Consider the following 15,458-nt stretch of genomic DNA (forward strand, 5'->3'; position numbering starts at 1 on the left):
GATATCTGTTTCGAGCTTCGGAAAACCGATACTCTTTGATAGAGTACTGATAACCTTCGCACCGGTCTGATCCCGCACGCAGCCCAACCTTTCGTCGTCAATACCACTGAAGAGAAGCGCTCCGTGCCGATACCCGCAAGATATAGCATATTCTTTCAGCTCTTTTTTCTCAGCTTTTGTCAGCTCTTGACCAACTAAGTTTTGAAAGTTAAAAGCTTCATCTTCCGAAGTATCTTTGGTCATTTCTTCCTTCTCGGGTTTTGCGGCCGTAGTCTCTTCGGTGGCTGCGGCAGCTTCTTCCGCGGCCATGTTTAGTAGTATTTTGTCTATATCAGCAACCATGCTTTTTAAATCAATATCTTCGCCTCTGGCCTCTTCTGCGGCAGCCTCCGAAGGTGCAGTTTCAGTAGCTGTCGTGCTTTCAATAGCCGGCGCCTTCGGAGCTGGCGGTGTTCCTTCGATGACTTCTGTCACCGTAATAATTCTTTGCCTTTTTGGCCTAGCTGCCTTCGTTTTTGCGGGCTCCTTTTCCTTCTGAAAAAGCTTCGTCAGATGTGGCCCTAGTGGACTTAGTTTGACAGGCAAAGATTCAGTCATTACCTTTAAGATTTCCTCTACTTCAGTAGCAGAGGCCAGAGGGTGTTGCAGGAGTTCCTTCTTCTTCATCAATTGCTTTTTGCTTCGGAGTCGAAGCTTTTCTCTTCTTTGAAACACCTGTTTTTGGCTCAGACTCCAGCTTTTTCTTCTTTGGTTGTTCTTCATCATTTTTATTCAGAACACTAGCTACTCTTTTCCTTTTTTGGCCTTCGGCACCCTTGTCCATCCGCTCGTAGTCAGGATATTCAAAGCCCAGAGCATTCAATACTCGGTTTAGCCTTCGCTTCGGACGAGTGCCGAAGGCCGCAGTCATCAATTGGTCTTCTTTTCTAGAATAATTTCCGAGTATTTCATTGCACATCACTTCGATTGTGTCCAGCCACTCTTGGCATGGCACTTTGAAATGTTTCTTGAATTTGTAATGGTAAGGCAACCGAATAAGTTCCCCCTCCTTCTTTTTTCCTTCAAGCTTCGGCATGGCCCACTCTTTCATAGTTGGAAATACTTTAAAAGCTAAGAATTCTTGCACTAAGTCCCTAGTGCCAATATGCTCCGCAATAACTCTAAATTCAGCTAGAGCAATTTGTGTTGGACCCTCTAGTGTCATGTTGCACGGGGGTCTGGTTTCTCCGAAGATCAACTCTAACGGACTCTGCACTAGCTTCTCCTTTTCTTCGTCAACTTTGACGTAGAACCATTCAGATTTCCAGCCAGCTGGCCACTTGCTTCGGTAGCTGATCACTGGAAATTTTATAGTCTTGCGGTAGGCAAAATTGTAACAGCCGAAGTTTTCATGTAACCCATCTCCTCTAGCCTTGGTCTGATAATGAAGCTCATGCACTCGGCAGAAACCTTCGACAAATGGTTCCACCCCTTGGCTTCGAAGAGCCCAAATGTAAACGCTAAGCCTAACGATAGCGTTAGGGGTTAGCTGATGAAGGTAGATCTCAAACTTCTTCAGCACATCAACAATCATCTTGTTCAAAGGGAATCTTAAACCAGCTTTAAAGAAACTTTTAAAGATCACTACTTCATCTTTTCCTGGCTTCGGAGTAGTTTCTTCTCCACCAAAACGAACCAGCTCTTTCTTTGCTTCACTTAAATAGCCCAAATTCAACATCTTAGACAAGTCACCTTCGGAGATGGTGGATTTTCCGAAATCCAGATGGCTGGGTTTACTTGGCACCGCACTGTTTTAATCATCTTCAGATTCAGTCTCTTCAACATTAGCCTGCTCTGCTTCAGCGGCAGAGACATCCTCCGATGTTACCAGCCCAGACCGCTTCATCGCTTCGGAAATCGGAACAGTCTCAGTAGCTTCAGTCTCATCTCCCTCACGATCAACCCTGGCAGTGGAACGAACTCTGGCCATTTGATTATGACTTTCTTGAAATTTTTGTTGTTGACTTTTTTGATTTTCCCGAAGCTCTTCCTCTTGTGACGAAGCAGAATCAAAAGCGGCGTTTCATTTGAGCACGATGATTAAGCTTCGGCTATGGCTAAAATTTTGGCAGCAAAACGGTGCAATAGCAATGAATGTTGTGGTAACTTCACACCTACCTGTCTGTTTATATAGTGCCGCAGGTGGGAAGGTGAATCGTCAAGGTCTCCCGCACTGAACAAACAGTCACCCGCACTCGCTGAACGGTGGGCCACAGGGTCCGAGGAGGTGAATCGCTGGGGCGCGCGTAACTGCTGCAAGATGGGGCCACCGTGCGCACGGATTATTTTAATCGTTTCTCACCAACGAGCTCAGGGAAGGTGTTTTTTGGATCTTCGGCATCCCGAAGCCTAGAAGACTTTTTCACGGATCAAGCTCGTTACGAAAAACGATCTAGCACCGCGAAGAGGCTACTGTTGGGGGTATGCTTCGTAGCCGAAGATCCTAAAGAAAGAGAACACCTTCGGAAGATTCTCTCAGGAGCAGCGCCGAAGCTATTACCTATAGAGCTTCGGCATAGTGACAGATCTCAAGACGAATGGATGAACCGAATTAAAGATGGATTGACTTAAAGACCCATGATGTTTTATGTCATTATTGTAGTCGATTGTAAAGGATATAAATGTAATTTTACACAGGTTGCGCCTTGTGCCTATAAATAGGTGAATAGTACCCCTGCACTGTTCACATAATCATGTAATCGCTAACGCATTACGCTGGAATTATTACTTTCCGTCAAGGCGAAGGTATAAATGTACCTAAATATTATGCTTTAATATTTAGGTTCATACTATAAAATATGTGAATAATGTTATTTGTTTCTAATAGATCTTTCTTTAATGTTTAATATTTTATATTTTATTTCGCATTGTTTTATGTCTGATCACGAAGGCATGACCTTCGCGGTATTCTGTCCATGGCCTTCGTCCGAAGTTCATTAAATCCTTGGGGAGATAATGCTTCAGCGGACGAAGGACATTATTATTTAACATTTTATGTTGTCTTGTTCTTGATTCATAGAATTTGAGAACAAGTCCCCAACAGTATATAAGGTGATATGTGAGATTTATATGTCAAACACCACCCATTTGTATCTAACTGTGACTCGAACATCGATTAAAAATCGGGTTAACGTACTTTAAAAGTTTGTGGGTCAGGATGATACAGAACGACAAATTGAAGAACCAGAAATGTATTTTCCTTTTTTTTAATCTGCTGTTGCTGCAGTCAGCAGCAAATCTCAGGTGAGGAGGCTTCGTGGTCGATGCAAGTGCAGCAACAACAACAATATATATTCCATTCATTCATTCATATGATCAGGCGTGACCTCTGTTTTTTGTCTATACATGGATGGATTTGGTTGTGGGTGGAACTGAAACGGTTTAAGGCTCTTAACAATGTGAAAATGGTTGGAGGGTGAAAAACTGACCGTTGGCCGTTGCATCGCACAAGTCAAGAACAGTCTAGTGATTAAAAAAGAGAGTCAAGAACAGTAGAACACTGTTGCATTGACTTCCAGTCAGGAACAAAATTCTTGCTCTACCATCAACAGTACTTCGTTTGGCACAGTACTATGCAACTAAGTTTGTTACATTCTTTCGACTCCAGTCATGAATTCGTGTAGAAGATGACACGCGGATGGTTCCAACTTGTACTGTACAGGATGTTTTGCCAACAGGGGCAGAAATTAAGATGCTACAGCTTGCGATCTGAATCGAAGGGGAAGGTGCAGGAATGAAAGTGCGATCTCAATGGAACTGGCTGAGCATCTCAGTCGGTACAAGTACAACATCTGAAGCTGTTTTGGATTTTGGAACTCGGAAAGGGTGATTTTCTTCCCGGTTCTTACCGGACATCGATGAGGCGGCCGGTTTGCCAGAGCAATTGCAGCATCGTTGCATACGCTCAGATCGCAGTTCGTCGGCTCCTATTCCTCCGTTCGTGCTTTCAGCCAAGCCGTTACTGAGAACAACTCAGGGGACCTGCGTCCTCTTTCCGAGCACCCTCTGCGTCCTGGCGGCTATGGCAAGTTCGGCGCTGAAGAATCTCGCCACCGGACGGCCCAACGGCAGAGAGGACATCATCCGCCTCTGCTCCACTGGTCGCGTCAAGGAGGCTCTCCACCGCCGCTTCCGCGAGGGCCTGTGGTCGGAACCTGGCCTCTTCTCCCACATCTTCCGGGCATGCCAAGCCCTCCCGCTCCTCCGCCAGCTGCACGCCTTCGCCGCCACGTCTGGCGCCGCCGCCGACCGGTTCACGGCGAATCACCTCCTCCTAGCTTACGCCGACCTGGGCGACTTCCCCACCGCGCGCGGCCTGTTCGAGAGGATTCCTAAGCGGAACGTCATGTCCTGGAACATCCTCATCGGGGGATACGTCAAGAACGGTGACCTGGAGACCGCGCGTAAGCTGTTCGACGAAATGCCCGCGAGGAACGTGGCCACGTGGAATGCCATGGTCGCTGGGCTCACCAACTCGGGACTCAACGAGGAGAGCCTGGGGTTCTTCTTTGCCATGCGGAGGGAGGGAATGCAGCCCGATGAGTATGGCCTCGGGAGCTTGTTCCGGTGCTGTGCCGGGCTGAGGGACGTTGTGTCCGGGCGGCAGGTCCACGCGTACGTTGTGCGGTCTGGACTAGACAGGGACATGTGCGTTGGGAGCTCCTTGGCACACATGTATATGCGGTGTGGTTTTCTTCGAGATGGGGAGGCTGCTCTCCGAGCATTGCCTTCGCTTAACATTGTGTCGTGCAATACCACTATCTCTGGAAGAACACAGAACGGAGACGCGGAAGGGGCACTCGAGTTTTTCTGCTTGATGAGGGGTGCTGGTGTGGAAGCAAACGCAGTCACATTCGTCAGCGCCGTTACTTCTTGCTCCGACTTGGCAGCTCTTGCACAAGGTCAGCAGATTCACGCACTGGCTATCAAAACTGGAGTTGACAAGGTTGTGCCAGTCATGACTTCTCTTGTGCATATGTATTCTCGATGCGGGTGCTTAGGTGACTCAGAAAGGGTTTGCCTTGAGTATAGTGGTACAGATCTTGTCCTTTGCAGCGCGATGATCTCAGCTTATGGATTCCATGGGCATGGACAAAAGGCAGTTGGCCTGTTCAAACAGATGATGGCTGCAGGAGCAGAACCCAATGAGGTTACCTTCTTGACCTTGCTATATGCATGCAGCCATAGTGGTCTTAAAGATGAAGGCATGAATTGTTTTGAGCTTATGACTAAGACTTATGGACTGCAACCAAGTGTTAAACACTACACTTGTATTGTGGATCTCCTTGGACGTTCAGGTTGCTTAAATGAGGCGGAGGACCTTATCCTGTCAATGCCTGTGCAACCTGATGGGGTCATATGGAAGACACTACTGTCTGCATGTAAGACCCAGAAAAAGTTCGACATGGCTGAGAGGATAGCAGAACGTGTCATTGAATTGGACCCTCATGATTCTGCCTCATATGTTCTTCTATCAAATATTCGAGCTACCAGCAGCAGATGGGAGGATGTCAGTAAGGTAAGAGAAACCATGAGGGAACAGAACGTGAGGAAAGAGCCTGGAGTTAGCTGGGTGGAGCTCAAGGGTCAGATTCACCAATTCTGCACCGGAGATGAATCCCATTCAAGGCAAAGGGAGATTGTTGAATGCTTGGAAGAAATGATGACCAGGATCAGGCAATGTGGGTATGCACCGGACATGAGCATGGTTTTCCATGACATGGAGGATGAGGAGAAAGAAGTTAGTTTGGCTCACCACAGTGAGAAATTGGCTATAGCATTTGCTTTTCTGAGCTTACCTGAAGGAGTTCCTATTCGTGTTATGAAGAATCTACGTGTATGTGATGATTGCCATGTTGCTATTAAGTTGATGTCTAAGGTTATTGGACGTGAGATTGTGGTCCGAGATGTTAGCCGTTTTCACCATTTCAAAGATGGAAAATGCTCCTGTGGAGATTATTGGTGACAGTAGCGGAGTGCCATGGAAATACTTTTTTGCCTCAGTTGAGGGAACAAGACTTTTAACCCCTCCATAGTAGTGTACCTGAGTGTAATTGGGATGCTATTCTGATGGCAGGCTTCTGGTTGCCAGAAAAAAACAGCAGAATCAATGCCATACTTGAGATTTGAGTCAGTTTGCTAGTTTGGTAACATCTTCATCAGAACCGAATTTCTTGATTTGTAGAAGTGGTCCAAATACCTGACGATCATCAACTGACAATGCTAAACAGTAGTTCACTAGTACTAAAGGAAGTCAAAGATCCAATCCAGCTTACCTCTTGCATAATTTTCATTATGTGATTAACAATCACCAGGACAGTTGCAGGGGAAAACTGATCAACTAAATCTTCACCAAGATTGCCAAAGGCACTTTGACAACAATTTCGGCACATTTGTCTAAAACATCATTAACAAGATTCCGAAGTTTCTCAGAGTGTTCTATCATAGAATATTTGTACTACCATAATACTACCCCCGTTCTCGAATATTTGTCGCCCGCTGGTTTATTTTTTGAACTAATCGGCGACAAATAAAAAAGAACGGAGGGAGTATATATTATTATCATGGACCTGGCCCTAAGGTCCTCCTCTGTTCCTTTCCTCATCTTCCTCCCCCCTCAATCTCATGTGCTTCCTCTTCTCTCAATAACCTTGCTTCCTCTCTTGGTTGCTGGTACAGCCCTGCTCAATCTACCCTGCTTGTATTCGTCGCCTAGGCGGTCACCTAATTATTCTCAATAAAGTTGGGGTATGCCTTAAATAATAAATCTCTGAGTGTTCAGTGCAATGAACTGTTAATTCAACTAAAGCATCAGCTTTTATGTTGATGGTTTTCCATGTCAGCTAGCCTCTATTTACAACTAGGCTGCACTGGTCTATTTGGATTGTAGAAAAATCTCTTCCACCAGTGATTCGTCGGTGGATTCAGCTCAATTTTATTGGAGGCAATAGTTTTAGTAAATTGTGCAATACCTGAAGTCAAACTAGAGCAATCTTATGAATAATCATGTTGTTGCTATCAAAATTAAATAAATTTATCTATGCTTATTGGAGGTTGTTGAACAGTGAATGAGTTATCATAGTTGGGCTTACTCATGATATTGTTTACATTCTTTCGATTCAATACAAACAGCACCGGAACCCACTTACGTAGTTAGTGTCCATATGAGCTACTAATGTTTCATTGTCTTCAGGATGAACACCCTTTTCAGTTTTCACCCTATCAGAGCTTGTTTAAAGTGAAGAGCGCAAGTCTGGGTTTTGTGATCCCCACTAGAGGATAATGAAGGAACATGTGCCTATCAGGAGCTTATGAAAGCAACCGAGAACTTTTTCAGAGAGTGATATGATTGGAAGAGGTGATTGTGTAACATTTTACATGGTCATGATGCCTGACGGCCGGTATCATAGTTTACCAAGCTGTTCTTTTAAGCAAATAAACTAGAAGCTCAGTTTATTAAGAAATTTGTATTTTTACTAACAATGTGTGTTTTATCTTGTGCAGAGTACACCTATTCGTGAAAATATTCCCCTCTGCTTTCACAGTATCCTTTCAGACTCCAATCACTCCATGAAGGACAACAATATGCTACAATGTGGGCATACCATTAATCTATATGCCAAATAATGCATAGGGCAACTAAACCTATTGGTGGAAATGAAATATCTATCTGTGATCTTGTTATTAAGGTAATTGGCATGGTAAACATTTTGAGTTCAGTGTAATAACAGTAGCTTCTGAGTTCGACGGATCGCATTGTACTACGATTTTTTTATATCTAGAAAACAAAAATATGAGACTTATTTCAGCTATAGATAGAACAATGTTGATGCCATTTGTTTGTGAGTTTGTGTCTCATCAGTTAATTTTTTTTTCTAGACGCCGTCGTATCGTTAGCATGGGTATAAAAGTACGTAGATAGTTTTTACTATAATATTTAGGTTTTCTACGTAAAATACTAAAGTTTGCGTACAATTTTGTTTATTTTTATCATAATTAACCTCAACACTATAGAGAGAGAAATTTTTCATCACCCTAGGTAGTGACGATCACCCACGTTGAAATAACCTAACAAATTTTAAGTTAGTCACGATTTTTGTATAAAAACACCATCGTCGTGTCCCTCACTTTTCGCTTTAGACAAAAAGTTTATTTCACATTCACAACCATCTAACCAACATAACATACATATTTCTATTTTTGATATAATATTTTATAGAACCATCTAACCAACATAACATACATATTTCTATTTTTTATATAATATTTTATAGTCAAACATATATAGAAATACATATTTCTATTTTTTATATAATATTTTATAGTCAAACATATATAGAAATACATATTTCTATTTTTTATATAATATTTTATAGTCAAACATATATAGAAATAGTAGCAATATAGTACCATCTAAATAGTAGCTTTAAATTCTGAGTGACTAGAAGAATCAACTTAGGTCTTATTTATTTACCCTCTAGATTATATAATCTAGCTTAAATAAGTTAAGAGACAAACGAACAACATATATTATTAGGTTGATTATATAACCTATATGACTAGATTATGGTAATCCATAAACAGGGTATTATATGCTTATAAGTTGTTCGGTTGCTGCAGCCTGCAGGAGTTCATAGATCAAGTTCATCGTTATATATAGCTGTTGGATGTTATGCTGCTTGAAAAATACGGTCGAACAATTAGATAATCTATAAGTTGAATTATATAATCTTATAAGAAAATAAACCTGGGTAGTGGCTACGACCACGAGCTTCTTTATGGTATTTTTTTTCTCTTAGGTGTCGTGCCAAGCCAAACCGCTCATTTGGCATCTCTAAGGTGACGGTACTGTCGTACTGACCCAATGACCCTTGGAGCTAAGCTACATGCTAATAACAGTATCCAGGCTGACAAATTAGGCATCGAGAATTACTAATAATTTAACCACTCCATCATCATTGACACACGTAACATTAGCATACAAATGAAATTAGGCCAGCCTGTTCGCTCGCCTCCGTCTCCTTCGTGCACTCTTTTTTTTTCTCCAGTATTTTTTCTTTCGCCGGCTCGGACTTCGACTTCTACCCTTTTGTTAAACAAAAACTTAATACAATCACGGTGACAATATACCAGCTAGTAGCCAGGTCAATCTGCAGATTATTATCACGCATGTGGTGTAGACACGTAAGTAGATCGATGAGATAGATGCAATGCGATTGCATGGGCTGCCGGCCGGGGCAATCCATCTTGTGCCTAGGACGGCAGCTGCTCCATGGCCACCTCCTCCATCTTCTGGTGAGCCCGGGCCTCCATCTCGCAGCAGAGGCAGGGCCGGCTGAGCACGGCGCCGTGCGCGTGCGCGTGCCCCACCCCGGCGACGGCGTGCTCGTCGACGACCGGGAGGGGCTTGCGGGCGATGATGACGGAGTTGATCACCTCCCCCTCCGGGTGGTGCACGGCGAGCACGTCGAAGCCGCCGCGGCGGATCTCCTCGGGGTCAACCACGGGGTACAGGAAGCCGCGCGCGCCGTGCGCGCTCCGCACCACCAGCGCGGCGCCGGGCGCCATGTGCCTGCCGAGGTGCTCGACGACGCGCGCCTTCTCCTCGGCGGCCATGCCCACGAGCGCCGCCAGGAAGACGACGTCGTAGGCGGCCAGTTCCCGGGTGACGTGGGCGACGTCGGAGGTGCGGAACGCCATGCGCGCGGCGAGCGCGGCGTCGGCGCGCACGAGGCGGCGCGCGCGGTCGTTGGCGTCCCCGCAGATGTCGTAGTTGTCGAAGGCGGCGGCGGGGAGGTGGCGCGAGGCGAGCACGAGGGAGCTGAGCGGGAGCGGGCCGGAGCCGACGAAGGCGACGCGGGAGGGGGGCGGGCCCGGGACGTGGCGCGCCAGCAGGCCGTGCTCCAGCTGGCTCAGCAGGAGGTAGTTGGTGAAGTAGGGGAAGAGCGGCAGGTGGTCCAGCGGGTTGTCGAAGGCGGCCAGCAGGTCGGAGTAGTGCGCCTCCAGCAGCGCCTCGGCGTCGGCGCAGAGGCGGATGAGGCCCGCGCGCATGCGCTGCAGCTCCGGGCCCAGGCGCTCCACGTCCACGGTGCTGCGCGGGATGCAGGCCGTGACGAGGTCGGTGAAGAGCGCGTTCACCTCCGGCGACGGGCTCAGCGACGGCAGCCTGGCGATGGCGGCGGCCAGGCCGGAGATCTTGCGCACCAGCGCCGACTCGGCCTCCTCGTCCGCCGCCGTCTCCTGCTGGACGACGACTCGCACATCTCCTTGGACCACCTCCTCCTCCTTGTGCTGCTGCTGCTGCTCCTCCTCCTCCTTGCCCATGACGGCCATGGCAGTGTGTGATCGATCACACTGATCACTTTGCTGGTTGCTGCTTCGCTTTGGATTGGGCGAGGCATAGTACACTATATATATATGGTGGTGGGGGAATAATGGCGTCCCTGTCTTGTAGACGCGTGCCCGCCACAAGCCCTCTGCGTTGTTTTCTCCACACACGCAACGGCGTCCTTGTCGCAGTCGTCGTCGTCGCCAGTCGCCACAGCACGCGTACAACTTGCACTGGCGAGTGAAGTTCCATTTCATTTCTGCAGGGCCGTGCCTGAGGCAGGGCGGGAGGGGCGGCCGATCTGGGCCCCCATCTCCCAGGGGCCCCACCGCACACAAAGTCTAATAGGAATATAGGATAGAAACAGATATTATTTACTATACTAATATATTTTTGAGTTTCTGAGGAGAATGGATTGATATCCCAATATATTTGTTGCTTATCAGATATTATTTACTATATCAATAACTGTGGCATGAGCTTAAAGGAGCTTCTCAAAGCTTAAGTTATTGAAGAATTATTTAAGGTCTATAATTTCTCAAGAAAGGTTAGACGGGTTAGCAACTTTATGTATTGAGAAGAAATTATTAGATGATGTCAATATTGAAGCCATCATTGATGATTTTGCATTTAGAAACGTTAGAAGACATTTTTAAGTTGATCTCTACAATATATTTGAGGTAATAATCTTACTTCTATTTTTTACTGCTCAAGTCTTTCTGTGGTACATCAAGTATAATTAGTTGATATATATAATAGTAAAAAAATAGTTTTTATGGTGTTGGGGCCTCTGTTTATAATTTTGTCCTGGGCCCCTCAAAAGTCAGGAACGGCCGTGCATTTCTGTCACGATAATATAGCATAGCTACGATGCCCCATATAACAATAATTCAAGTTCCATGCATGTCGTCGTTGCCTCATATTTCCTTTACTTCAAATATACTTATTCCGATCCCCAAGAATATCTATCTATCTATCTACCTTTCTCTACTTTACGCTATTCCCAAGGAACATATACGTCCTGCACTAGAGTTCATACACGCTAGTGTACGCTACAGCAGAGATCTCGTGCGTGTCTTCATCTTCCAATGCGCCATACATAGATACTCGTCGCCGAAAGTTTTGATCGTCGGGTGCACAACGATAGCGAAATATACAGCTATCTGCGCGTGCCCTGCTGCCGCCTGTTGGTCAGGGGATGAATTGTGTTGTTGGATGTATCGAAGTCGAAGCCAAACCGGCTGCGACAAGTCTGACTTTTTTTTCACCAGAATGCTATGCTATGCTATGCAATCAAGGTTGCTTGCTTGTCCATTTCTGCCCTTTTTTTTCAAGACTTTTTTTTTCTTCCATGGCTGTAATGTACAGCAGGTCAAGAAGCTGGCCGGAATGGCACCACGTACACCGTTTGCTCGCCTCACCTTTTCGCATCCGCTTCGGCTCTTCTAATTCGGTGGCTTCCGATGACCGCCCGGCGCCCCCAAGGGCCGGCCGGCCGGCCGGCAACATGCATGCATGGCAGTAGTGATCCACGTCGCGTTACAGTGAGTACATAGTTTCCAATGAGATCTTCATATATATATATATATAGGCAATCGTATGTAATTATCAGTAATAACATAATTTCTTGATTACATCTTGCTAAAAGACAATCATATCCCGAGAACTCTTAAACACTAGATTGTACTACATTGGATCAACAAGCCTGATAAGTGCCATCCTCCTAGTCCTAGCATTCCTTGTTACGAAGTCTTCAAAGGAAACCTTCTCTAGTCTAGGGTGTCGTTTTCTAGCGCTGTTGTAGCTAATCCACTCTAGCACTCAACCTTTGGTTTCTTGTGTCATCGTCGATGACTTACTTGGCCGCTCCAGCCCTGCTCGCCAATGATTCGCCGTTTGGTTGGACAGCCAGTTGGGATAGAGCCCCTCCATATTGCATTTCGTTGGAGAGTGAACGGAGGAGTCAGAGCGGAATAACTCTAAATTTAAGATATTCTCATCAGATTTAGGACGAGCTCGTCGAAAAACGGTGGAATCCCACCGTTCCACTTCTCCCTCTCTCTTTGTGGTAGGCTCAAATAGAAAAAATTAAATGATTTCACTCCACTCTCAGAATTTGGATTGGAGCCGCCCCACTCTCCAAATCTAGAATACAACTGCTCCACCCTTGTGGCTCTCTAACCAAATAGACAAAAACTGGTCGACATCAAATTTGTAATTACAAAGTGGTTAATATAATGACATAATATAAGACACTGAAATGGCGAACGCAAAGAAAAATGCAAAGTTCTCAAGACATGTGAAACGACGAGTTAAATCAGTAAGACATTTGAGAAATACTAGAGAGATTACCGTAGAGTATATTAACACTGCTCGAAATTTAGCGGACCCATCGAAACCATGGAAACAAAAGGTTTAGCGTGTGCTGTGATTGATGAAGCATCAAGGAAAATGGGATTAAAGCCCACAATTTTTTAGATAATGGAAAGTAACAAAACGATCCGGCTTTCCCCTCTTGCGAGGTTAGGGCCAACATTTTACATCACATGGAAAAACACTCCCAACAAGCAGGAATGGCACAACCTCCAACCAAACCTTAGAGACAAGCTAATTTAAAGCAATCCTATTTGAAAAACGCCAACCAAAATGAGCAAAGGTATCCATGGACATCGTCTCTAACCAGCGACAAGCATTCTTCATCAAGACACCATCAACTTCACTTTTTTGGATTTGAGCCCAAGATCGGAGCCAGTATGTTCTCCTGAAAAGAACCTGCAGATATGTAACTGAAAGGGAAATGTGCCCTTGGGCCATTTCTAAGTATTTTGGTGATTGAGTGCCAACACAAGTGCTTAAGTGTTAATCTATGCCAATTGATGGACAAAGTGCAAATCAAGAGTAAAGGTATGTTTCTAAGACTTAGTACATTGTTTTGGAGACTAATGTATTGTGTCTAAGTGCTAGAAACAGGAAAAGACCAATTTGGAAAAGACTTGGCTGAGCAGCCAAGACTCTGCGAGTCTGGGTGCACCGGACTGTCCAGTGGTGCACCGGACGGTGTCCGGTGCGCCAGGCTGGCGTCTGTCAACTGGCTGCTCTCGGGTTTCGTCGGCGGCGTACGGCTATAAATCACCGGACTGTCCGGTGAGCCAACAGTCGGCCCGGCCAACAGTCGGCCGCGTAATCCACGCGCGACGCGTGGCAGAGCCAACGGTCAGAAGGGGGCACCGAACTGTCCGGTGTGCACCGGACAGTGTCTGGTGCGCCAACGGCTCTGAAACTCCAACGGTCGGCTTCGCCAAAGAAGGAAAGAAATCCGCACCGGACAGTGTCCGGTGGTGCACCGGACTGTCCGGTGCGCCAGGCGACAGAAGGCAAGAATTGCCTTCCTGGAATGCTCTCAATGGTTCCTAGCTGCCTTGGGGCTATAAAAGGGACCCCTAGGCGCATGGAGGAGGATCCCAAGCATTCTCTAACCATTCCTAAGCACCAAGACTTCAATTCCGCACATTCGATTCTTTGTGATAGCAACTAGAGCTCCATTTGAGTAGAGAACTCTTTGAGTTGTGTTGAGAGCTCGTGTTGTGACTTGTGTGCGTATTGTCGCTCTGATTTTGTGTCTTGTGTGCGTTGCTCATCCCTCCCTTACTTCCGTGCTTCTTTGTGAACATCATATTGTAAGGGCGAGAGGCTCCAAGTTGTGGAGATTCCTCGCAAGCGGGATATAGTAAAAAGCAAAACATCGTGGTATTCAAGTGGGTCTTTGGACCGCTTGAGAGGGGTTGATTGCAACCCTCGTCCGTTGGGACGCCACAACGTGGAGTAGGCAAGTGTTGGACTTGGCCGAACCACGGGATAAACCACTGTGTCTATCTGTGTTGATCTTCTTGTGGTTATCGTGTCCTGCAAGAACTCTTCTCTAGCCACTTGGCTTTATTGTGCTAACTCCTAACAAAGTTTTGTGGCATTAAAGTTCAAGTTTTTACAGGATCACCTATTCACCCCCCTCTAGGTGCTCTCAATTGGTATCAGAGTCGTTCTCTTCACATAAGGGACTAATCGCCCGAAGAGATGGATCCTAAGGGCAAGGGGATGGTGGTCAATGATAAGGAGGAGTCCTTCATCAATGATCCAAAGGATGACAAGCCTACTAACTCAGGCTCGGGCCACAAAAGAAAAGACGGGAGGAAGAAGAAAACAAGGCGCATCAAGGAGATAGTCTACTACGACAGCGACGAATCTTCCTCTTCCCAAAAGGACGACGACAACGACTACGAGAAAAAGAAGACGGTTAATTCAAACTTTTCCTTTGATTATTCTCGTATTCCGCAAAGTTCCAATGCTCATTTGCTTTCCATTCCCCTCGGTAACCCCCCCCCCCACTTTGATGGAGAGGACTACGGATTTTGGAGTCACAAAATGCGTAGCCACTTGTTCTCTCTCCATCCAAGCATATGGGAGATAGTTGAAAATGGAATGCACTTTGATAATACGGATAGTCCCATGTTCATTAATGAGCAAATTCACAAAAATGCACAAGCTACTATTGTTCTTCTAGCTTCATTGTGCATGGATGAATACCATAAGGTGAGCGGCTTGGATAACGCCAAGCAGATTTGGGACACCCTCAAAATTTCACATGAGGGGAACAACGTCACCATGCTCACCAAGATGGAGTTGGTGGAGGGCGAACTTGGGAGATTCGCAATGATCAGGGGCGAGGAGCCAACCCAAACGTACAACCGGCTCAAGACCCTCGTCAATAAAATAAGGAGCTATGGAAGCACGCGATGGATGGACCACGACGTCGTCCGCCTAATGCTAAGGTCTTTTACTGTCCTTGATCCACATCTTGTGAACAATATTCGTGAGAATCCTAGGTACACCAAGATGACGCCCTAGGAGATACTTGGAAAGTTTGTAAGCGGGCGGATGATGATCAAGGAGGCAAGATACGTTGACGATGCCTTGAACGGCCCAATCCACGAGCCTCAAACTATTGCTCTCAAAGCAACGAGGAGCAAGGAAGTGCTACCTAGTAAGGTGGCACAAGTTGAGGCGGCGGGACTTGAAAGGGAATTAGGCTTACACC

The 15,458-nt window shown here is 46.0% G+C and overlaps 2 protein-coding genes across 3 annotated transcripts; one reads left to right on the forward strand and one right to left on the reverse strand.

Annotated features, from left to right (window-relative positions):
* Positions 1–3,588: 3,588 nt before the first annotated feature.
* On the forward strand, positions 3,589–7,852 carry LOC100194233 (pentatricopeptide repeat-containing protein At2g41080). Of its 2 annotated transcripts, none has more exons than XM_020546479.3 (2): positions 3,589–7,439; positions 7,543–7,852. In XM_020546479.3, the coding sequence occupies exon 1, from the start codon at positions 4,061–4,063 to the stop codon at positions 6,002–6,004; it is 1,944 nt and encodes a 647-aa protein (XP_020402068.1). In that variant the 5' UTR covers positions 3,589–4,060; the 3' UTR covers positions 6,005–7,439; positions 7,543–7,852. The 2 variants fall into 2 exon arrangements, with proteins under 2 accessions (XP_020402068.1, XP_020402067.1); XM_020546478.3 differs by having other exon boundaries at positions 3,589–7,396.
* A 1,101-nt stretch (positions 7,853–8,953) lies between these two features.
* LOC103643789 (nicotianamine synthase 3) lies at positions 8,954–10,457 on the reverse strand. The gene has a single exon (XM_008666956.4). The coding sequence runs from the start codon at positions 10,369–10,371 to the stop codon at positions 9,292–9,294; it is 1,080 nt and encodes a 359-aa protein (XP_008665178.1). The 5' UTR covers positions 10,372–10,457; the 3' UTR covers positions 8,954–9,291.
* Positions 10,458–15,458: the final 5,001 nt, after the last annotated feature.

Source organism: Zea mays, chromosome 1, assembly GCF_902167145.1.
Source record: "Zea mays cultivar B73 chromosome 1, Zm-B73-REFERENCE-NAM-5.0, whole genome shotgun sequence".
Lineage (NCBI taxonomy): Eukaryota > Viridiplantae > Streptophyta > Magnoliopsida > Poales > Poaceae > Zea > Zea mays.

Excerpts from the sequence above, each read along its gene's own strand:
- LOC103643789 (XM_008666956.4), bottom strand. The coding sequence starts at position 10,371 with ATGGCCGTCATGGGCAAGGAGGAGGAGGAGCAGCAGCAGCAGCACAAG.
- LOC100194233 (XM_020546479.3), top strand. The coding sequence starts at position 4,061 with ATGGCAAGTTCGGCGCTGAAGAATCTCGCCACCGGACGGCCCAACGGC.